Source organism: Cavia porcellus, unplaced genomic scaffold, assembly GCF_034190915.1.
Source record: "Cavia porcellus strain 051 isolate PalLab524CR breed Dunkin Hartley unplaced genomic scaffold, mCavPor4.1 scaffold_8, whole genome shotgun sequence".
Classification (NCBI taxonomy): Eukaryota; Metazoa; Chordata; class Mammalia; order Rodentia; family Caviidae; genus Cavia; species Cavia porcellus.
In genome coordinates, this window is record NW_026947491.1 from 68,149,536 (window position 1) to 68,174,862 (window position 25,327).

The following is a 25,327-nucleotide window of genomic DNA, read 5'->3' on the forward strand; positions in this document are numbered from 1 at the left end:
ACAATAAATTAAAAATGAAGGAAAGATAAAGTACAACTTTCAAGAAGGGTAAATTTTAACTAATAAAGAAGCAAATAATCCTATTAAAAGACACAGGGTCAAAAATATATACTAGGTTTTTAATAAAGAAAAGAGAACTCAGGTGGCTATCTTAGTATTAAAAAAAAGTGTAGGGGACAAGAGCCAAAAATACTAAGAAGGACATGTCAGTGTAACAGAGCAGACTGAATAATACCGCTTTAAAATGTATAATCTCACTGAGAAGATTACAGGGAGAAACAGACTAATTGGAGATACTATCCTTGGCAGAAACTTAGATAAAACAATTAGCAGAAGAGAAGCTGAAAAATATAATAAACTTGAATAATTAATCTCAGTATTTATATCAGAATAAATATGAGAGAACCTGAAAAATATAATGAACTTAGAGCTATTAATCTATATGTTTATGTATCATCATACCCAACATTTATAGGACACAAAAACTGAGTACTAAGGCTACAAAGGACCCAGATTAAACAAAAAGTTATTAATGAACCAAGTAAAAGGAAGAGGAACAAAGCAAACCTAAATAAGTAAGGTTCAGGGCCTGGTGCGTACTAGGCAAGCATCCTACCACTGAGCTACACAACAATAAAGTCAGAAATCAATGAGTAGCATTAACAAAAATACAAAAAAGGCAATTAAAAGCAGAATGAGGGTTCCAAGAAACAGTAAGATCAAGGCAACTACCAAGACTGAAATGCAGAATACAAATTATGAAAGGGAAAATAATTCATTTTTCTAAAACTCAGGAAGTATATTTAGAGCCCAGATAAAGTACATACTTTAGCAGTAAATACATCAAAACCCAGACAAAATATATACAAAACCCAAACCCCAAAACAAAAAGAAACAACACTCCAAGGCTGACAGAACTTAAATAACCACATAGGGAAACCTCATTTCAAAAAGACCAAAGATAGATAGATAGATGCCCACAACCCCTCCAGAAGCTCTAATCCCTAAACTCCAAAAGCCCAAGTACATTTTCTGGAATTCTCATTTCTATCTCATCCAAGTTGCTGCAGAAAAATGGGTGTGGGGGAGAATAGTACATCTGTTTCACTGTGCAGTTGAAATTTTGACTTCATTAGTACACTCCCTCAAAGTTTATGCACACACATATACACACATGCACACGTTTGTCACTAATGACTGAGGACTCAAACTAAGCACTCAACAATGTAACAACACATAATTAAATTTACTCCAAAAAAGGCAAGACTAGTTTATCCCTTGAAAGATTACTATGATAAAATTCCGAAGTATTTAGAGTAATATAAAAAATGGTTACTTATGGTAGCTCACGCCCACAATCCCAGCTATTCAGGGTGTTGAAAGTTGGATGTCAGCCTGGGCAATTTAGGAAGACCCCTTTTAAAACAAGAGCTGGGATGTAGCTTGACAGTCCCTTGGTTCAATCCCTTTGGTAAAACCACCCCGGGTGGGGATGGGAAGGCAGCTGTGCCAAGATCCTGGGTATATCCAGCACCAAAATATGAAAAACAAGAGTCACTGAATTTAATAGGTGAGTTTATTGCCATTTCCAATGACTGGAAATAAAACAAAGTTATCTATCTTTATTGCTAATGTTCAGCACAGTGCTGAAAGTCCTGGCCAATGCTTTAAGGACAGAAAAACGTAGCCTAAAACAATACGGAGGATTAGAACTGAAACAAGTATATTATTTGCAAATAAGCTCTTCAGGGTGTAGACAAAACAAATAACTACAATGAATTCATCAAAGTTACTGGAATCAATATCAACTTATTAAAAAAAAAAAAAAAAATCAACGGCACTCCACTGTGTATCCACAAATAGCTAACCAAAAAACACAATTAAAAATTACTACTCACAACAGTAACACATCTCAATTATATAAAAATGAATGTAACCAATGCATTATGAAAGCAGTGACATTATAAAAGACAAAATATAAAATATATGCATGAGATAATATTAAAAATACATACTTTTTAGTATATACACTCTTTAGGGTATAGACAAAACAAATTACAATAAACTTTATCAAAGTTACTGGAATCAAGATGAACTCACAAAAAAAAAAAAAAACTACAGCACTTTCACTGTATATCACAAATAGCTGACCTTAAAACATAACTAAAAATTACTATTCGCAACAGCAACACATTTCAATTATATGCAAATGAATGTAACCAATACATTATGAAAACAGTGAAATTATAAAAGACATGATATAAAGTACATGGGTGAGACAATATTAACAATATATATTTATCTGTCAATTTACAGAAGCAGTTTAATTCCTACCAAATTTTACAGCTTTAAAAATATTTGAGAACGCTGATAAATTTAAATGTATGTGGGACACGGGTCTGGTTAGATCAACCTTCAAATTAATTTGTGGAGGAGAAAGGGAGGAATGAAGCCAACTTTTCCTGCTGGATCATAAAGCACACTTAAGCCTTAGAATTGTGTGACAGTGACAAAAGAATGGATAAAAGATGAGTGAAACACAAACACTGTGGCCGAGAGTGGGGAAACATGGAAGCAAGCAACTTGTTTTGCCAGGTACTAAGACACAGCACACAAAGTCATAGTAACTAAATGACAATGACAAAAGCAAAAAGACAAATGAAACAGAAAAATGGTATGAGACAAATGCAAGTGTTTAATATGCAATAAAGTCAGTACAGAAATAAGTAGGGAAATGGATTAACACTGTTTAAAAAACTAGTTCACTAAAAAGTGAAGTGGGAGGAGAAACTGGATGTTTACACCAAATACAAAGGTAGACTCTACAGAGATCAAAGTCCTAACTGTGAATGGTAAAATTACTATTAAACTAAGCAGGCAATGCAGAACTAGAACTAGGAAAGACTTCCTAATAATTTCAAAGCACAAGTCACAAGCAAAAAATTGTGCTAACATAAAAGATAAGGATTTCTGTTTAATGGATGGGATGTGGGAGTCCATGGATGAAGTTAGCAGAAATGGAACAAAATATCACTTACAAATCTAAACCTGATGATAACGGAATGGTAACCAGAATACCTAAAAATTTCTACAAACTATTATGAAAGACGCAGCAATCTTAATTAGATAATGGACAAAAGGTACAAATGGGATACCCAAGTCTCACAAACTTTATGGAAAGAAACCCAAAATTCAGCAGAAATCAGAAGATATAAATGTGCCCACCCTTACTAGATTACCCTACATAACTAGCAATGATCCCACTAAAATGTACAAGAGGATACACAAGAATTCCCACAATACAGTATGTGCTGATGGAGCCCATCAAAGGAAAAGCAAGTAATAGAACACATACCAGAGAACCAGGTAACATTAAGAAGCTAGTAAATAGAGATACACATAGACAGTAGTAGATACCTAAATCCGAATCTAATGCGAATGGATCTTAAAAATCAGAGAGCAGAGTTGTAGGCTGAACAAGATATTCAGGCTCTCAACTATTTGTCACAAATGAAATGAATCCGTATTTCTTCTAATTCTGTGCATTTCTAATAAACTACAAACATTGGAGAAATGGTTAAGATTGGTGCACTTGAGAACCTGAATCAAACTTTTAAAACACCAACTCTAGATACAGCGTAGCAGTCAAGGAAACTTCCAAAGCCAGTAAGCCTATACCAACAGACATTAACTTTCCACTATTACACACAAAAATCTTAGATGTATTTTAAAAACAGATATACCTGCAATGTTGATTACCGCAAGATAAATTAGAAGGATGGAAAAGAAGACATGTACCTTTCAATGTATCCTGTTGGTGTGTCTACCAGACCATCAAGTCTTTCTTGAAGGGCTGCAAGAATCTGAGGATTTTGCATCATCTGAACAGTCAGCTGACGCGCTTTAAAAAAAAAATAAATAAAAGGGCATCGAAAGGCTTTTATGAAAATGTTTTTCATAAAGTTTTCCTAGCTGGCCCATAAAATGCCTGCATAAAGAGCAGAAACAGGCAGTGACTAAAGAAAATACACTCTAGGAAAACCCATGTCCAGGAAAAGTTCAAATTTCTAATGATCTCAACATTTGTGGAGACTACTTCCACAATTACAATGAACAATAATATTCTTCCTCTTGTGTTTCACCCACCTTACACTTTGGGGAAGCTCAAAGCTTCATGTAGATGCCTATCTATGATACTTGATAATCCTTAGAAGGCAGACAACATGTATCTGAAAACTGCAAATGAGCAGTAATTTAAGCTGGGACAAAGATGGAGACTGATGCAGACACTTATGTTTGTTTTGATGTCTATGTAGTGTACTTGTATGTAAACAAAAAAGGTAATAATTGACGCAAAGGCTGTAACTAAAGCCAAAACATACTGTTTTTAAATTCTACCCAAATATAAGCTAGGTTCATGCAAAACAATCATGTTGCTATCATCTTTATCAATAGATTATTACATAGTTAACACTGATTTTCCACATTATGTTCTTGAAGGATAATTTACTACTTCTCTCAATTACTAGATGTCAGACACCTGTAATTATTACTGAGCCATCAGAAACATCAATAATTGCCACCCGTTGGCCATTCGTCTCATGTTAACAATTAAGGATTAAAGCTATAAATTTGTAAGTCTTAGAAATGACTTCCATCCAACTTAACAATGAAAAGTCATCTGGTGTTTCAATATTCTTTACCCAGATCTATAAGCTGTAACCTAACATAGTACAATTCCTCATCACCATCACTACTCCCTTGCAAAAGTACCTGTTGAAGTGAATTTTGAATTCCTTTGCCTATGTACATAATTTTTTGAAAGAATGCATTTTTAAAAGACATACATACCTCATATTTTCTATACATTAAACATTCAACCCTCCATTCCCACCACCTGAAACATTTCTAAATTAAGATAAAATAGCTGTTTAAGATACAGCTATGCCTTATCACCCCAGTAAATGAGGATTCAGTGACTTTTGATGAGTCATATCCACATCTTCCTCCCTTCTTTCTCACACTAAACACACACTCTCTCACACGCACACACACACGCACACACACACACGCACACACACACACACACGCACAGTTACTAACCTGGAGATATGAGCAAGCAGATAAAGAACAAAGATCCAGAAGAAATGGTACTTCTAACTCTCATCTAGAAAACATGCCAGCAACCACTGGCTCCTGAAGTAATTTAAAATAATACCTTTGATTTTTGTTTCTTCACCAGTTTCTTCTTCTTCTATTTCTTCAACATCATCCAAATCTTGATCAAGTTCAGACTGTTCTTTGCTACAATATCATAGCATCACACCATTCAAATGTACCAATTACCAAAAAATATATAGAAAAACTTAATTTTTAAAATAATGCTTCTTTCAAAGATGACAAGAAATTCAAAAGGCAATTCATTTTCTAACTTCATATGTAAACAAGTACTAAAATTTTCATTTAAAAGCATCTAGGCAAATATGAAGTTTATACATCAAGGTTTAAAAATGTGAACTGACAGGTTTTTGGGGAAATGTGATGTCACTTTTGATATAAGATCTACTAACTCCAGTCTTCCCTCTTAGCAACTGCTAGTTCCTTCTTAGTATCTCCAACTGTCTGACTTTCCTAGCCCACTTTGTAGCCAAATGTAATTGTGTCTTTTTTTGACAGATTTTTTTTTTAAGAAGTAGAACTTTGAGGAACAATTCTTGCAGAACGGCAGATAATTTTACAAAACCTCTTTGTTTGTGCTCTCACCCTTCCTCCATCTAGAATATGGATGTGATGACTGCAGCTCCAACAGCCCATATGATGGAGTACTCTAGAGACTGTATGCTACCACACCACAGATGAAGGAGTCAGGAAAACAAGGATCTGTATCTCTGATGAGTAAGACCAGGCTGCACCATCTCTGGATTTTTCTTTATTTCACAGAAGAGATGGTAAAGAATGCAGTCTACTTCTTGCTTGGAAAAGCCAGGAAAATGGTGCAATTAAAAAGGTAGAAAATAAAATAGCATCCTTCTCACTAATATCTTAAAAGAATCACAAAAATTATGTTTGGTACATGAACATTTATGTCTAGCCATCAAGAAAGGGACACCAGGTGTCATGCCACATGCCTGTAATTAGTTCCAGCACTCTAGAGGCTGTTGTAGGAAAATCAGAAGTTTGAGGCCAGTAGATACCCACAAATGATGCATATGGCCAACTCAGCGCACCTCTATTTTTGTAAATAAAATTTTTACTGGAACACAGTAAATACATTTATGTTTAGCCTACTGCTGCTTTCCCACATCCTGTATCTGCAGAGTTGTGCAGTTAGTTACAAGACCCTTAAATGCCTAAAATATTTACTTTCAAACACTTAAAAGTTTACTGACTTGGTTTAACCATCTCTTTTCTCTCACTGTCCTACAGCTAACAGGCATCCAAAATTAAGAGGGAAAAATCAAGCTGTAACAACCAATTTACCTGTTTCCTAAGTTTTCAAAAATAAGGGCTGCACAAATGTGTTTAATCCTCCCACAATCTTTTAAAACAGACAAACAGAGAAAGACAAGTGCAGCAAAACTTAGAAAGCTGGAAAATAGCAGTGAAATATAAGCTAGCAGTGGGAAAAAGCTGAGGATGAGCCCAACCAATCTTCAGGGCCAAGAACTGATGACATCAACACTTCTGTAACTAGGGCTGAAGATAGCTGAAAATAGGGAGAACCAGAGAAAAGCTGCTACCCAGTTTAATACTCAGAGCCTCTCTCAAACCCTAGCAAAAATAGTAGTTTCTTCTCTATAAATAGTTAAGATTCAGGACTATCACTGAGGGACTAGACACAATTTACAAAGTACCTAACATAATGACAGGCTGTGTACACAGCAGAATGTATAGACCCTCCCTTCCTGCCCTTCTCTTCACCTCCTTCAACACTAGAAGCTAGTCCTATACCCAAACACTACTCACTGAGGAACGTGATCACTTCAGAAAAACATCAACAAAAGCACACTCTGATGACCCTACCCAAAGACCCAAAGTAATAGGTTTACCTACCCAACCCTCAAATTTTCCAATCACATTTCTAAACAGTCCCTACCCTAACCACTCAACATAACCTCAATCTTAGTGAGAATGACCAAAAATTACCTCACATGAAAGGAAAGCTACTGAGATGAAAATAAATAGTGGAAAGAAAAATTTAAGAGCAGACAGATTCTATAAAGATGAAATATCTAGAAAAAAAGCTATTGCCATCATGAAACTAGAACAGGATGCTGTAAAAACAGGAAGAACAAAAAAATTCTCAAAAGTAAAACTACACATTATTTTAAAACAACCTAAAAATGGAGGTTTCCTCAGCTCTGAATAGAAAGAGTAAAGCAATAAAAATATGAAAAAGGTAAGGTTACATATAAATTAAGAATTACGACTTTGAACTTAAAAGCAACAGTGGAAGTAAAGTGACAAAGGAAAGTGCCTTCAAAACTCTGAAGAAAAATACTTTCTGCCTTAGAACTTTATTTCCAAATTATCAAGCATAAAACAGTAGTCATTTTCAATCGTATCACACACAAATAATTTACTGCCTTTGTACTCTAAGAAGGCAGGAAGAAGAAAGAATACAGAGCACATCAAACTCAGGAGAAACAAAAAGGAAACCCCAGGCAGACAGTAAAGTAGTTCAACAAAGACAACTTTATATCAAGATTAAGCAATCCAGATTAGAGTAATATGACCTACTTTGAAACTGGTTATCACTAAACTGTCAAGTTATCTCCTATTTTTTGCCAAAGACTGCATGCATGCATGAGACTACTGGCCCAAATTCTCATCTATACTTGGATATACTGAATAAAATTACTTTCGACAAACTTTTCTGAGCCCCCACCTCCAGACCTTGATCCCTCAACAGCTATGAATAATCAGTCCTATCATCCTCCTCAATTCCAAGTACTCTGCCTTAACCTATTGAGGTGGCGGACTACTGTGAAACTAAACAGGATGCAGCTCATCCCATTCTCTTCAATCACATTTCTCCAAGACATCCATCTACATTGGCAACCGACTACACAACTTAATTAAACCTGTGTTTACCAGAATGAATGTTCTCAATACATTAAAAAGTTACATCACACGGTGCCCAATTAACACTTCTAGTTCGGGCCCTTGACAGATTATGATCCAGGTAATTTCTTTTGTCTTTCATTGTCCTATCTTCAAACCTTTGACAAAGAGTAGTAATAGAGATTTACACAGCTAAGTTTGTGCTATCAGATCATCAAAAGAACATTAAGAACTGATGAGAAAAGCAGAAAAATAAATTTAGACAAAAAGTTAGTGCATATACCTCTGCAGATGAAAAGCTAAAAGATGGAGAATGCAATCAAGAAGGAGCACAAAGAGCTTCTAACAGTAATGTTCTAATTAACTTGTACATAAGTACTTTTGTTATGTTCAAACTCTACTCAGATTTTATATGCATCTTGCATGTATAACTCATTACAATTCAAACAGAAAATTTAAGAAACATAAATATTTATGATCTGTTTAATACAATCACCACATTCCTAAGGGAAAACATTGACAAATGATTTACCTATCTATATTGCTGATAATATACACATTACAGGTTTGGGACACTTTACCTAACTTCATCGGTAACAGGAACCAAGCAGTAGTCATCATACCACACATTTTCATAACATAATTTGTACTGCTATTAATTACACCACAGCACAAAGTTATGTCGAATTTCTGAAAAAGAAATGACAAATCAATCTGTTACTTACTTATCAATGTCTGCCATGATGTGCTGACGAACTCCAGATACCTACGGAGAGAAACATCAACATTTAAAAAAAAAAAATCATGCAACATACAAAAGACCTCACTATCTACCAAAAAGAATTTCAGAAAAGCTGCTTAAAGCAAGCTAGTTACACGAGGCTTTTTTAACATAGCAAATGAAGACTTATAAAATCGTAAGAATCAAAAATTCCCTTGATTGTGCAAAAGCAACACTAAGTAGTCTTTCAAAATTTTTTTAGGTTTCTTAGCATCTCAGAACAAATTCACTTCGTTTTAAACATATTAATTTATCAAAACTTAAAATCTATGACCTACTAGACTTTATTATGTCCCTGGGCATAGTAATTCTTTCATCATGTCAGTCCCTTATACTTCACTATATTTATTAAGTTCTGAGTCTCAACCTATGTCAGCTAAGTATGCCTTCCTTATCTTCTCTTCAAGTGTACCTTATGTCACACATCACTGATAAACGACCACCACTGCCACTGCTAGGCCTCCTCTAGGATGTTGGTACATTGTGAAAACACCTTAGGAGATCAGAGCCTCTCCACTAAATTCCTTCCCATCAAAAGACTAAAACTTACTGCTTTTAAGAAAACAAAACCTAAGGTAAACGTGGTATAATCAAGTAGAAAAATTGTTGAACGCTTCAATAACAGACAAAAAAAAAAAATTCTAACCCAAGCTAAAATATAATACACCATATTAAATCAAGTTTTTAATCTTTGGAACTGAACCCACACAATCTTACAAAAAGTATTACTCATGTACTAACATACGTACTACTTGACAAAAACAAAAGACTTTACACCAGGTGTGGCAGCACATACATGAACCCCAGAACCTGGGAAGTTGTGGCAGGAGGATGATATAGACTGAGTTTAAGGCTGGTTTGAGCTATATAAGATCCTGTCCAAACCAAAAGGGGGGGAAGAAAAAAAAGAGAAAGAAAGCGAAAGCGAAAGGGAAGGCGAGAGAAAGCGAAAGGGAAAGCGAAAGAAACGAAAATGAACGGGAAGGAAAAGCGAAAATGAAAGGGAAAGAAAAATGAAACCGAAAGGGAAAGAGAAAGCGAAGGCGAAAAGCGCGAGGCGGGCTCCGAGACCCAGCGAAGCCTCTGTGGCCACGCACTCGCCGGGCCCCTGTCAATGCAGCGCCCAGCGCTGTGCTTTTCTGCGGAGTAACCGGCCAGAGACGTGAGAGGCCTCCACAGAGACACGCACACAGGTGCCCAAGGCGGACGGCCTCAACCTGTCGGCGGAGGGCGGCCACCTCTAGGCCAACACTGGGGCCTGCGGGGGTCCCGGGCGTTCACGGCCAGCCTGGGCTCCACACAAAGCAAGACCCTGCCTCAAAAACCCCGCCGTACATAAGTTTTCAAACTTCTTACCACAAAGCCGGGAGGCCGAGGCAGGCCGGCTGCAGAGCAGAGCGAGCCGAGGCGGGGGATGGGCGGCCGGCAGGCGGGGCCTGTCTCAGAAAGCCCCCACACACTTGTATTACAGTTAACACACACCCCACCAGCCTTCGCCATATGCTTTACTGTTACGCCCTTTCTAACATTCACTATTTTTGACCACCACACACACGTTCCCCAAGAGGCCTTCTGCAAACCCCGAGGGCGGGCGGGCGGGCGGGCCGAGGCGGCAGGGCCTCGTCTCACTCGCACACCTGCTCAGGTCAGAGCGCTCCCGGGTCCGGCTCCCGGGCCCAGGCGGGCCCCAGACCCACAATACGAGGCTTCAACATTCTGCGGACCGAAAAGCCTCACGCGCCAAGATGGCGGCGCACGAGGCGGAGGACAAAGCGGCTCCGGGATTCCCCTCCGGAGGCCGGAATCAGCCCGAGAGGAAGGCCAGAGGGAGCCCTGGGCCAGGGTGCTCTGAGCCAAGGGGAAGCCCACTGAGAAGTAAAGCGAGACACTGCGTCCAAGGCGGCACCTCCTCCCCGGGACTCACCGCTCCTGAGGTGGGGTTCGGCCCTGCAAACGCAGGGTCCCGCCGCGCAGGCTCCCGGCGGCGGCCGGCGACTCCAGGGGCCTCCGGGGGGAGGCCTGGCGATGGCAGCGAGCAGCGGATGTGAAGCGCGATGCTCACTCGCGGGGTCTGCCAGAGTCTCGCTCTTTCCTCGGGAGGGAACCACGGGCCTGCAGCCATCTTGGAGACGAGACGCGCAGCCTGAGGCGGGAACCCAGAACTGCGGCTGCTCCGCCTAGTGGCTCCCGCTAGTGGCTCCCCCTGGTGGCTCCCCCTGGTGGCTCCAGCGGGGTTAACACCTCAGAAGGCGCGGGAAGGCCGGGAGCCGAACGCGACTGACGGGCCTCCCACACAAAGTGCAGGCTGAGATTACCCACTACTCTGCCATAAAAACTACTGCTGGCTTGGTGGGACTCTGTCTCTGCATCTTGTCTGCCAGCGAAGGCAGAGACAAACCAATTAGTGGACTTTTTTTTTTTTTTTGGTCTTTTTGAGACAGGGTCTTATTTTGCAGTTCAGACTGGTCTCAAACTCACTTCGTAGCCCAGACTGGCCTAGAACTCACAATGGTCTTCCTACCTCAGCCTCCCAGTGCTGGGATTACAGGCATGAGCCACCTCACCTAGCTTTTTTTTTTTAAACCGGGAATTGAAGTCACTTGTGCTCATCAGGCAGGTGCTTTGGGGGGGGGGGGGGCGGGGGCGTGTCTTCTCCCTCCTTTCTCTCTTCTCCCTCCCTTCTCACATCTGTTTCAATTTTTGGTTTTCTTTGTTTCTCCTTCATTGTTTGACCTTGTTCTTATAAGTGTGAACGTGCTTTCAGCCTCCCTGTGACTCTGTTCTGTTCTCAACTCTTCCTTCACTCTTTCCCTCCAGTCTTCTACACTAGTTACCCAAAGTTCGAATGATTCCCTCTTGGTCCTCCAACCTTATTTCTTATCTCCCCCTCTTCCAATTCTATTTTCTAAATTTTAACCCCTGAGGGCAAAATTGACATTATATAATGCATATTATTTTAAAAGTGGCAAATTAAGGATTAGTTCAGGTTGTCATTTTCTAGGCTGTGTTTGATGCTATTGGTACTACTATACCAAAAATTGACGTAATTGTTCTAAACAGTTGTTGGTCCTGGTATTCCATGATTGAGATTGCCCAAGGGTCACAGAAAATTCTGTGGCACACTGCCAAAGAATCAGGGACTGGGCCAAACAACTTCCCACCTAGAACAAACTGAAGGGGTAAGATCTTTCAACGACTCAAAACCCAAAAGCCAGCTACACTTGGAAGATACCTCTGAGAGGTAGTCAGCACCTAAGGGTCTTAAATACTAGCAATAAAGCAACCCACCATAGGCAATTTACAAGCATCACTCCAGGAATTAAACTACTAAACAAAGAAACAAAAGAAATTAAGACACTTAGACAAAATGCAACCTTAGACATCCAGTTCATCAAAGGCAAATCCAAAGAGGAATGAGGTAAGACAATCAGAAAGCCTTCCACCAGGTCTCTCTGAAGTGGTAAAAACAAAGCCATTGAATGAGGCTCTGAACAAAATGAAACCAGAAATATCTCTCAGATAACTGCAGAGATGATGTCCAAAGTAAAGACTATGCTTAATCATGTTAGAGCAGATAAACCCACACACACACACACAAAAAAAATGAGCTTAAGAAAATTATGAAAGCTCAGCCTAGGAAAGAAACGGAATTCATAAAGCAGATTCAAGCAGATTAGGCCAATGTGAGGATAGAATCTGAGATACTGAAGGTATGTTTGCAGTAAGTGACCAGGAAAAAAGATTTCTTAAAAATAACAAGGGACCATGAGAAAGCAATCCAGCAGCTGCTAGATGAGACAAAGAATAACAAAATTGATTGGAGTCTATGAACAAGCAGGAGATATCACAAATGATATTAAGAAAATGTCACAGACCACATAGCGGAAAATTTCCTTGGTAGAGAAAAGATCTTGAACTTGACAGACAGATAAGGGTGGCATATAACTCCAATTAGCCGTGACCAAAAAAAAAAAAAAAAATCTATCTACAGCCAGGTGTATCATAGTAAAAATGCCAGAAATTCAACACAAGGATAGAATCTTAGGGCCGGGGATTTAACTCAGTGGCATAAATTAAGCGCCTCCAGAGGAAACACAAGGTTGCAAGTTCGATCTCTGGTATCCCCACACTCAAATCTTAAAAACTGTCAGGGAAAAGAAACATAGCACCTATATAAAGGAAAGCCCATCCTATAAAGGAAAGGTCATCGGAAAGAATCACAGCTCACCGCTCAGCACAAACTCTGAAGTCTAAGGAAGGAGAGTTTGGAATAAAGTAATCCAAACTCTAAAGGAAAAACAACTTTCAACCCTGATCGATGTATCCAGAAAACAATCTTCCAAAACTGATGAAGAAATAAGATACTTCCAGGACAAAGAAAAGCTGAGGAAATACAAAAACACCAAACCAACACTCTAAAATGTTCTAAAGGACATCCTAGAAAGAGATAATAAGGACTATACAGCCTCATGAGCTCCAACACAAGGAATCGACCAACCAAGGCAAACAATTAGAGGAAAGGGAAAAAAAGGGGGAAGGCGCCAACAGGAGAAGTCATGACAAGGAAAAGTCAATACGGTGGGTGTGGTGTCGCACTCCTATAATCTCAGTACTCAGGAGGCTGAGGCAGGAGGATTATTGCAAATTTGAGACCAGTCTTGGCTACAAAGTGAGCCCAAGGCCAGCCTGAACTGCATAGTGAGACCTTGTCTCAAAAAAAAAAGAAGGTTAAGTCAATACATATCAATTATAACCATTAACATTAATGGTCTCAATGCACCAGTCAAAAGACATAGAATGGGTCAAGAAGCAAGATCTAACAAACATGCTGCATTCATGAAACACATTTAATTCAAAAAGAAAGTCATAGACTGAAAGTCAAAACAAAATGCAACCCAGAAAAAAGCAGGATAGCAAACCAGGTGTGATGGTTCACACCTGTTATCATCCCAGCACTCAGGAGGCTCATGCGAGTTCGAGACCAGCCTGGGCTACAAAGTGAGCTCAAGGCCAGCCAGAACTGCATAGAGAGACTCTATCTCAAAAAAAAAAAAAAAAAAAGCAAGAATAGCTATTCTATTTATAGACAAAGTAAATTTCAAGCCAAGACTGATTAAGAGATAAAGGTCACTCTATCCTCCTAAAGGGAACAAACCAAGAAGAAGAGGTTAACAATCATAAGTATATATGCAACAATACCAGTGTCCCAACTATATAAAACAAATACTAACAAGCATAAAAAACTGAACTGGGAGATCTCAATACCCCACTGTCACAAAAAGATCAACTAGACAAAATAAATATTAAAACTGACCAAAATTCTGAACAAATGGACTTTGCTAAACAACCAATAGATCACAGATGAAATTAAAGAAATTAAGACAGCTTTTACAGTTGAATGATAATACAACATATCATAACTTATGGGACACAAAGAAAACAGCCTTTAGCAATCAATTTATAGCAGTAAATACCCATAATAAGGAAAACAGAGGAAGCACAAAACTTAATGGTAAACTTCAAACTTAAGAGCAGGCTAAAGCTTGTACGAGGGAGGAAATTATAAAGATCAGAGCAGAAATTAATGCATTAGTAACTAACAAAAATACAATCAATGAATCAAAGAGGTGGGAGATGGTTCTTTGAAAGATTAAACAAAATCAACAAACCCTTAGCCAACCTTATCAACAAGACTCAAATCCACGCAATTAGGAAAAGGGTGAAATCACAACAGACCCTGCAGAAATTCAGAAGACCTACAACAACTTCAAAAACTTGTTCTATAACAAGATGGAAAATATAAAAGAAATGGACAGATTCCTAGATACATATGAATTATCAAAGCTGAATGAAGACACAAAAATCCTAAATAAACCAGTATCAATCAGTGAAATCAAAGATGTAACCCAAAAGCTATCAATAGGACCAAGGATTTAGCTCAGTGACAAAGCGCCCGCCTGGCAAGAGCAAGGTTGTGTTCGATTCCCAGTACCAATAAATAAATAAAATGGGTGCAAGAGTTTTGCTCAGCTGCATAAATTAATAATAAGGAAAACCTTGGCAACCTCTTTGATTCATTGATTGTATTTTTGTTAGTTACTAATGCATTAATTTCTGCTCTGATCTTTATAATTTCCTCCCTCGTACAAGCTTTAGCCTGCTCTTAAGTTTGAAGTTTACCATTAAGTTTTGTGCTTCCTCTGTTTTCCTTATTATGGGTTTTCCTTGGCAAGCACAAGGTCATGAGTTCAATCTCCAGTACCAGCGCGGGGGACCTATCCACAAAGAAAAGCTTAGGCCCTGATGGATTCACTGCTGAATTCTACAAGAAACTTGAAGACCTAACACCATTACTTCTCAAACTCTTTAATGAACTTGAAAGAGAAGCAATACTCCCACCCAAATTCATTTTTTTTAAGGTAATAAAATCCACAAGACAAGACAGAACAAAGCCAATCAAGACAATGCAGTGAAATTGGTACAGAACTTCACAGCAGGATAATAGCAATAGGTACCACAGCATATCTTGTTATATCTTCACAATATTTGTCCATTCAATCAAGGTCTAGCAAAGTCAAACCAAAAATAGAACATTATAAAATCTATCAAAACAACATTGAATAGAGCAAAACAATCTGAACAAAGCAACAGTGAAAACAGTATTTGTCTTCAAAGAGAAGATAGAAGGAACCCCCCCCCCATATTTGCTATACTGCATACCCCCAAAAGAGGCTCAAACCTCTGGCCTCAGGTCAGCATAATCAATCCAACAGTACAAGCAATTAGTTATTTTATGTGCCTTAGTTGCTATCAACTCCAGCTGTCCTCAACACCATCCAGTTGCTAGGGGAGAGGGGATGGGCAATTTGATTCTTATTCTGCATGCTGTGTAGGCTGATGGGAGAGACCTGTGGCTCACTCAAGGCGGTGGTACAGCCATTGCCACCGCTTCCAGGAAGGAAGGCATGTTGCTTTCTTGCTCAGTCCCCCAAGTTCCAACTTTGCTGGATCTTGGGAGACGCTGACTTCCCTAATTCATTTATGGAAGCAAGCATTATCAATACCAAAAGCAGTAAAGAACCCAACTAAGAAAGAGAATTACAGGCCAATTTCCCTAATGAACACAGGTGCAAACATTCTCAATAAATACTTGGCAAACAAAATACAGCAAATCATCAGAAGATTATACATCATGATCAAGTGAGATTCATCCCAGGGATGCAGGGATGGGTTCAAAATATATAAATCAATAAATGCAACACATCATATTAGCAGAGCTAAGGTCAAAAATCATATGGTTGGGGATGGGGATTTAGCTCAGCGGCATAAGCGCCTGCCTTGCAAGCAGGCAGTAGTGAGTTCGATCCCTGGTACCGATAAAAAGGAAAGAGACAAAAAAAAACCTAAAAAAAAACCCCAAAAAACAAAAAATCATATGGTTATCTCAATAGATGCAGAAAACCTGTTGAGAAAGTCCAGCTTCCCATTCATAATAAAAACCCTACAGAAAATTGGAATAGAGGGTCTTTATATCAATCTCATAAAAGCTACCTAAGACAAACCAACAGCCACCATCATACTAAATGGACAAAAAACTGAAAGCTTTCACTCTCATATCAGGAACACCCACTGTGTCCACTCTTACTCAACACGGTCCTGAAAATTTCTGCCAGAGCAATTAGACAAGAGAAATAAAAGGTATAAAGATGGGAAAGGAAAAAGCTAAAACTATTCTTATTTGAAGATAACATGATATTCTACATACAAGACCCAAAAATCCACTGAAAAACTGGTAGATTTAAATAAAACTTAGTAGCATAGCTGGACACAAAGTCAACACTCAAAATTGAAATACTTAGGAATCAATTTAATGAAGGATGCAAAAGACCTCTTCATTGAAAACTACAATACTCTGAAATAAGATTGAAAACGGCCATACTTCCAAAACTGTCATACAGATCCAATGCAAACCCAATCAAAATTCCAGTAACATCTCAGAATTAGGATTTGAAAATGCAGAAATAACTCCAAACACAATAAGCCACCATATCTTTGACAAAAGTGCTAAACACATTCACTGGAAGAAAGATAGCCTCTTTAATAATGGGGCTGGAAAAACTGGCTTTGCACATGCTGAAGACTAAAGTTATACTCATCATTATGCACTAAACTAAATTTGGAATTGATTAAAGATCTAAATATTAAAACAGAAACAATAAATCTGCTGGAAGACAAAGTAGGTGAAACTCTTGACATCTGTGTAGGCAAAGACTATTGTGTAGGCAAAGACTATGAACAAAACTCCGACTGCACAGGAACTGTCAAAATGAATCAACAACTGGGATCTCATCTTATTAAAAAGGTTTTAGAAAGCAAGAAAAACCACCAACAGAGTGAAAAGAACCCACACTGTGGGAGAAAATGTCCGCCAGCTGTTTCTCAAAGGATTACTATCAACAACATATAAACTCTTTAAAAAAAAAATCAGTCCCCACCGCAAACTTAAAAAAACCCAATCCAGAAATGGGCATCTGAAATGAATACACTTCTCAGATAAAGAAATACGAACAGCAAATAAATATATGAAAAAAGGTTTAACATCACTGGTCATTCAAGAGGTACAAATTAAAACACTGAGATGCTACCTCAATAACTGATTTAAAGGTAACAATATGCAATGTATATACCACTGTCCCCCCCTAATTATCGTTTTGAAATTTTTTTTTCTTTAAAAAAAAAAAGCCCCAGTGAACAAGTCCTATACATGCTTTGGCACTGGCTCAAAATTTTACTCCTTATCACAGCAGCATAATTATTTTACTTCTTAGACTAACACAGTGGCACTCATCTGTAACCCCAGCTACATAACTCAAGAGGCCAAGGCTGAGAACTACAAGTTCAAGGCCAGCCTGAATAACTTAGTAAAACTGCCTCAAAAAATAAAATATTAAAATTTAAATATAGGCCTAGAGATGAAACTGAGAACATCACTTAGTATGTATAAATGTCCTAGATTCAATGCTTATTAATAAATGCAAAAAAGTTACTCAAATTTTTTTTCCAACTTGAACATCAAGTTAAATATTTCTTTAAAAAATATTTCTTGGTCATACAAACTCCTATAAAGTTCCATTTCTTTCCATCCTGATATCTCAAATATACAATTAAAAGCTAACACTGACTTTAAGTGTCTGTCTCTCCCAACTGACCAGACCATAAGACTCACAATTAGAGGCATTCCACAGGCTTTTGCTAATCACTACACTGTTATTTTTTTCAGGATAGTACACATATAACTTATATGTAATAAACTTGCTTTTACCCTACAACGCACATATAATGGAATGTGTTTTAATCAAAAGTCAAATAGCTTAGAAATTGATATAGAAACACCACCAAAGCACACTGAAGTACATAACCCACCATTAAGATATACCCTCAGCTCCCTAAACAAAACCTTTCTAGAAAGTATACCAGAGCCAGGAATGGCAATGCATGCCTGCAATCCCAACATGGGGGAGGCTGAGGCAGGAGAACTGATGTGAGTTTGAAGCCAGCCTGAGTCACATGCTAAGACCCTGTCTCAAAAAAAAAAAAAAAAAAGTATGCCAGAAACCTAGCAGCAGTTAACCATAAAAAGAACGGAAGAGAAATGAGAACTTACAAAAAGAAAAAAAAAAAAAAAAAAACCTTAAAACTTTTTTAAAGTGTACAACTACTATGTTTTTAAGTATCATTTTAAAAACTTTTTAAAAAACCCCACTAGCTGGGTGTGATGGTATATGCCTATAATACCAGCACTAGGGAGGCCGAAGTAGGAGGATCATTTTGAGTTCAAGGCCAGCCTGTTCTCAACCTTTGCCAAATAAAAATAAAAACAAAACCCTATTAAAGGCTGAAAGAGTAAATCCACATAAAAGATGCCAATGTTTGGTATCTAGTAAATACTCAATAAACAAGATGTTTTCATCTGGTCCATTTTAAATTATCCTTAGCATATGAACAATGGCTTTGCAAGTTAACTCAGGTAATAGTTAAAGCAGACTTTTAGCTTTGACAATTTGTATTATGGGTCTAATATTTAATTTAGGAAAAACTAAAAGGCATAAAGGAACTTTGTGAAACAACTGTAACAACTTTTCTATAATCTAATTTTAAAAATTAAAAAGATTCTTAGACCCCAGGACCAATTCCGAATCAACATGCCCAATGGAGATTCCAGTAAGAGACCCCTGTTTCGGAGGCAGATGTTTTCCAGATAAACAGATCATACTAATGCACATGTTTAACACCTGCATTTTTACATATAACTGACATTAAATAAAATCAATGAGAAGTCTGTCAAACATGAAACTGCATTCCGAAACTTGCATTCTCTGTTTTGTTTGAGGCAGAGGCTCACTACTAGGTAGGTCAGGCTCCTTTTGAACATGCTTATATAGCCCAGGCTGGCCTCAAACTCATAGTGATCCTCTTACCTCAACCTCCCAAGTGCTGGAATTATTGGTGAATCCCACACCTGGCTCAAAACTTCCATTCTTGATTTAGTTACAACCTTGACAGTTACAAGATCATCCCTATCAATGAAATGCAAAGTATAGAAAATTTGTTAAAATCTCAAAAGCACTGAATAAAACACTAATAAGGTAGTCTAAAACTGAAGACAAAACAGGAAGCCATTTTTGCCCTGAAGTCAAGAGCCATTATCAGCAAATATTTTAAACACTTTATGGTAAAATACAAATCCATTCCCACCCAAAAATTCAGAATCTTTACAGCAAACCCTCCCAAATTAAGCAAGAAACCCAATGAACTGTGTTTTCAGAGAAAATAATCATAAATAGCCCACATTCATCTCATTTTCACTGCCTCCCAAAATCCTAAGTCATGCCCTTAAAATCCCCTCCAAGGGTGTTCACCAGTATCTGCATAACAAAAGGTAAGAGAAAGGTAACTTTATCCTAGACCTCAAATAATCCATTCAAGTGATTTTCAAGAGCAGCAGGGCCAAGGATTTAGCTCAACAGCACAAGCGCCTGCCTGGCAAGTGCGAGGTGGCAAGTGTGAGGTCACAAGTTCGATCCCTGGTTAAAAAAAAAAAAAAAAGAAGCTATTCCAACAACACAATGATTAAATATCATTCAGCATATAGACTGCAAAAAGTGAAAGGCCTATAGGTTTAACTCAGCTGCAAAAGGCTTACCAAGCATGGAGTAGGCCATGAAATCCATCAGAGGGAAAGAGAGGAAAGACTCAGATACAGGGCTGTCCAGCCTGGGCCAATTAAGGTGACTGGCAGGTGGGCCAAAAAGGTGTTGCGTAACCAGTGTTCAAGAAGCCAATACTTACTGTCAAAAAAAGGGAATGAAAAAGGAAGCACGGTATCTGTTTAAAAAAAAAAAAAAAAGCCATTTGAAAATGGTAACATAGCAAATTTAGAAAAGTGTGAACACAACTTTCATAGATTAAAAATAGGTGACATCAAACTAAATGAGTTGGCTGAGTGAATTAGGTTAACAGGAAGGCAGCTTAATACCAAAATATGACAAAACACTAAAGAGTGAAAAATCATGAATATCTTTCATTCATTATTTCTTGATTTTTCATCTTTTAGTCTTTTGTAATACTAAGACTTCAAACAAATTATAGGAGTAGAATACAGGATAGAATATAGCTAAGAATTTTGCAAAGTTGATAAAAAATGCCAACTCTGAGAATCAAGGAGCCCTAAAAATTCTCAAGATACATAAAAAAGAAACATACAATTAGTTGTATGAGTAAAAAGGCAAAATGTCAAAGACAAAGTATCATGTCAAAAATACAGAAAAAACCTAACTTCAAAGATACTACAAATTGGACGTGGTGGTACACACCTGTCATCCCGGCACTTGGGAGGCTAAGGTAAGATCCATTTGAGTTCAAGGCCAGCCTGGGTTACACAAGTGAATTCGAGACCAGCTTGAACTACACGCAAAACTTTATCTCTAAGTAAATAAATAAGAGACCATACAATCCTCAGTAAGTTAAAGGCAATGATAGAATACTCCATGCCATCACATACTCTTTTGAAGGCAAAGCCAATATATTAAGATACAGACATCTCTGGCTGGGGATGTAGTTTAGTGGTACAGCACTTGCCTAGTTTAATCCAGGTCCTAGGTTCAAATTCCCAACACCATTCAAAAAGGAAAAACTCCAAGCATTCTTGCTTAAAATACTGTTAGGTATACCCTTCACACAGAAGGAAAGTGATTCCACATGGACTGAAATGAGGAAGAATATATATGTACAGATTTTTGTTTTGAGACAGAACCAGGCTGTTCTGGATCTCCTGGGCTCAAGTGATGCTTGTGCCTCAGCCTCCCCAGCACTGAGATATATGCATGCCACCATGTCCAGCTAAACAAGATTTTTAAAAAATAATACCACCACTATGTAGTGTCTTAACAGAAGGAAAGAAATGGTTTAAACTATTCTAATGTCCTTAAGTACACAATGTGGTAAATTTCTAGAATAATCTATCATAACATTAGGGGCAGAATATGTAACTTCCAAAATAAAATAAAAATACACACTTTCAAAACCCTAAAAGAAAAATAGGTAGACAAGTAGAAAGCACAAGTATAATTAAATCTAAACTTCGTAGTACTTACATCAAAAAGCTGAAGGCTCCTCTGGCTTTAATAAAATCTAATGACAACCTGATTCCTGAAGGCAAAACTGAATTGCGTAGCAGGCTGTGTCCTACTGTGAGTTACTCCATGTTGTATAAAATAGTAGCACTCAGGCTGTGCTTGGTTTTGAATGACTGTGTTTTATAAAACAACACTTTGTTCCATTTTGTTTCATTTCCAGATGCCCAGGCAGAATAACTTGTCTACATAAACAGGGAATCACCAGATCCTAGACACACCACACTTCAAGAACATCTCCCAGATGCACAGCACACTGAGGCATAAACTGATAATCATGCTAATAAAAAACATCTAAAACTTATCTATTTAATCAAGGGCACATGGTCACATGACAAATCTAAACTGTATAAAAAAAAATGCCTGTGTGATCATTGCATATACACCAAACCAACAATGATACGATCTCTTCACCTCGACCATATAAAAGGAGGGACACCCAACATTGGGGTGCAGCACCACATCAACCTATCATCTCATGGGCTCATCTGGTAAACGTAACGCGAATGTCAAACCATAAATTCTGGCTCTCACCTCCCCCGCCCAATCAGCACTGGCTCAGCTGGGTCTTCCTACCTAAGGAGTACTACTTGAACTCTCACCTGTAGCTCAGACTCAAGACCCGGAACCATGTTGTGTGTGGCTCTCAACAAGCCCCAAACTGGTTTTACAGATCATCTCACTAACCACCTGAAACTTTTCACATCTCTGTTAACCCTTTCTAAATCATTCTAACAATATAGAGTACTGTGTGAAAGTGATGTGTGACTGGAGCATTAGAAACACTGTTAACTAAAACTGAGAAAAAAAGAACCTGTAATTGATTGCCCAGCTCACTTGCTACTGAAGTGAACCTTGACGATGCCACCAAAAAAAGCCTAGAAAATTGTAATTCATGGCCGGGCATGGTGGCTCATGCCTGTAATCCCAGCACTCGGAAGGGCTGAGGTGGGAGGATGTATTTAGAGTTCGATACCAGCCTGGGCTACAAAGTGAGCTCAAGGCCACCCTGAACTGCATAGCGAGACCCCATCTCAAAAAAAAAAAAGAAAAAGAAAAATTGTAATTCATGACTTTACTGTTATTCCATAAATTCTGACATTGGGAAAGATATAAACATATCTGGTATACATTGCTGGCATTTGCTCACTCACAACAGAATATTAAAAATGAAGAAAATCTTCCATTAGAGAAAAGATAGGAGAGGACTGATTTTGTGGTCTTGTAATACCAAGATATCCATATACCTATCAATTAACTCACTATTATTCTGGTAAATCTTACTCTGAACAGATTCCCTTATACCATCAACAAGAATGCTCTCATTAATGGAGCTCATTTTGTAAGGGAGTATTACAGACTTTACTCTTAATTGCAGATAATTTTTTTTTTTTGAGACAGGGTCTTACTATGCAGTTCAGCCTGTCCTTGAACTCTGTAGTACAGGCTGGTCTGGAACTCACAACGCCCTCCTGCATCAGCCTCAGCCTGGCAAATGCTGGAATTACAGGCATGCGCCACCATGCCCAGCACTGCACATAAAATACTAAGCACCTTCCTTAACAAAACATTTCCAGTGGTGCAGGGCCTCAGTAAGTACTATTTGGCTCCAATACAATCTCACAGTTTAAGCAGCATTATTTAGTCACTTAACAGTCAATTTAGACCCAACAGTTTTAACTACGAAGCAAAATGGACTATTTGAGACTCTCAATCAGGTTATTATATAGTCCAACAGCAGAGAAGCAACTCAAGTTGGGGTGATGTTTGGCAAAAATTCACCCAAATTAACAACTTATCCACATGTGACTTCCCAAGCTACATGTATCTGTAGCATAAAACTTATGTATTCCTAGTATACATTAGGCTAAGAAGTCATTAATCAACTATGCATAAACAAACTCCTTGTTAGAATCAAACCTCATGATTATAGTACCGCTGCTTTCTATCAGAGCACAGTGGAACCCAAGATAAGCCTTTCAATTCAGATCAAGTCAAGGGACCATCCTTTAAAACCAGTACAAAAATCGCCTCATGCTTGTTACCATTGTTCAGTTCTGTAACCTTGGATAATTTAACCGTGTTGTTTGTTCCTAAGATTCACTGTTAGAATGTTAATGCTACCTGCCTACCTCTAAGAGTTTTAAATGAGTTAATACGTGTACAAAAATTTCGGATAATGTTTAATCACTAAGTAACTGTTTCCTGCTCTTTCACTCTTACTTTAGAAAATACAATGACACCTGCATCCTTTCCCGGGGTAGGGGGAAATCACTATGTACCTAAGAAATAAAAAATGTATCCAAATAGTTAATAGTAAAAGGAAACACTGGAAAGCAAAAGTACAAGAGATCACTTTGAGAAACCTACATTTCAATATGCTCCGATAGTCTTCAGTCAATGTACAAAGGCACTTACAAAGGTGAAATAGCAGCTCCCATCTTCTAAACTCTACTTACTCTGGTCAAACTAGAGACTTAATACCAGTTCCTAAAAATTTTTTGCATAATTATATATTACTATCTCCTTTTTTTCTCTTTTTTCTCAGCATTCACGTTTTATATACAGTACAGCTTTACTTTCTTCATGTTGTATAGGCATTTTCACTTTAGTATTTTGTAAGAGTATTGATTTGACCATGTATTTTAACTTGAGCAACTCCAAATAAACTTGACATACAAGTATCCCTAAAGATAACTAACAACCTCATTTGCCTCCAATTTTGCATAAATTTAATCTATGTTATTAGGGTCTTCTCTTATCCAGTCAAACAATGACTACCACTTTCCCACGGTAAGAACTATTTAAACTGGCAAGAAAATAGGACAGACACTAATTTCAAAAGAATGTTTTGACTGTATTTTCAAAAACAGCGATTTTGTCTTATAGCTCTTCGTAAAACCAGGAAGCAGAGTGAATTAGAGATTAAAGTGTCTTTTCACAACTCATCACAGCAGTGAGGGTCTAAAATACGGACTCCTTGCAGACAGCCCTCGCTTCGTTTGGCTCGGACAGCTTATGGGGAAGGGGAAATCACACCTTAGTACCTCTGCTCTTCACTGGCCAATCCTGAGACTGGCGCATTAACAAGGCAGCAGGATAGGCTTGCCTCTGTCAGTTTATATTAATCTGTCATGCCACTTCGCATATCCCACTGAATTTAAAAAGAAAATAGCTAGGTATCTTGTTATATGAGTACTTCAAGAAGGGAATTAATTTGTTTAAATGCCCAGGAAACTTAAAAACCACTTTCACAAGCCACATCTTTTATTTTCATCTCAGAACCCTTTGGTGAGTTAGATCGACTAGCTCAAACCTCTCGAAACAAAAAAACCTTTGCCAAGGAACACATCTTAATTATAACTACACTTGGAATATGTGATACACTCTTTCGTTAACAAGAGCTAACACCAGCGCTTTACATGCGTTAACTCTTAAAGATCTCAGCCATGGGAGACGTCTCCTCCAACCCCCATCCGGTAACCTTTCCGTTTGGTACCCAGAAAGACCAAAGCCAGGAGTTAAAATCCGAGGGATCGGGCCCATTGGCTCACATGTAATTTTTGCCACGTGCCATCTCCACAACTTTCAGTAAAGAGAGCCTGATCTAGGCAGGCAGCGGCCCCGGCAGGGCCCGGGACGCGAACGCAGCCCTCACCACGTGCCGGGGAAGCCGCGGGGTTCCCCGCCCGCCGCTGCCTCGGCCGCCCCGCCCCGCCCGGGCCCGGCCCGCACGGCTCCTCCCTCCCGTCGGAATTCGCAGCCTCCGCGGTTCTTTCCATCCTCCCGC

At 38.4% G+C, this 25,327-nt stretch overlaps 1 protein-coding gene across 4 annotated transcripts in view; it reads right to left on the bottom strand.

Moving 5' to 3' along the window:
• Nap1l1 (nucleosome assembly protein 1 like 1) overlaps positions 1–25,327 on the bottom strand; it is a 38,462-nt gene that overhangs the window by 12,571 nt on the left and 564 nt on the right. Inside the window, exons 1-4 of one of the 4 annotated variants that reach the window (XM_063255169.1) lie at positions 10,770–10,913; positions 8,790–8,830; positions 5,219–5,304; positions 3,799–3,901 (exon numbers count right to left, since the gene is read on the bottom strand). In XM_063255169.1, the coding sequence (XP_063111239.1) occupies positions 3,799–3,901; positions 5,219–5,304; positions 8,790–8,806 (206 nt within the window). In that variant the 5' untranslated portion in view covers positions 8,807–8,830; positions 10,770–10,913. Of the gene's footprint in view, positions 1–3,798; positions 3,902–5,218; positions 5,305–8,789; positions 8,831–10,769; positions 10,914–25,327 lie in introns of those variants that run through there. The other 3 variants (XM_063255170.1, XM_063255172.1, XM_063255173.1) reach the window with 3 other exon arrangements.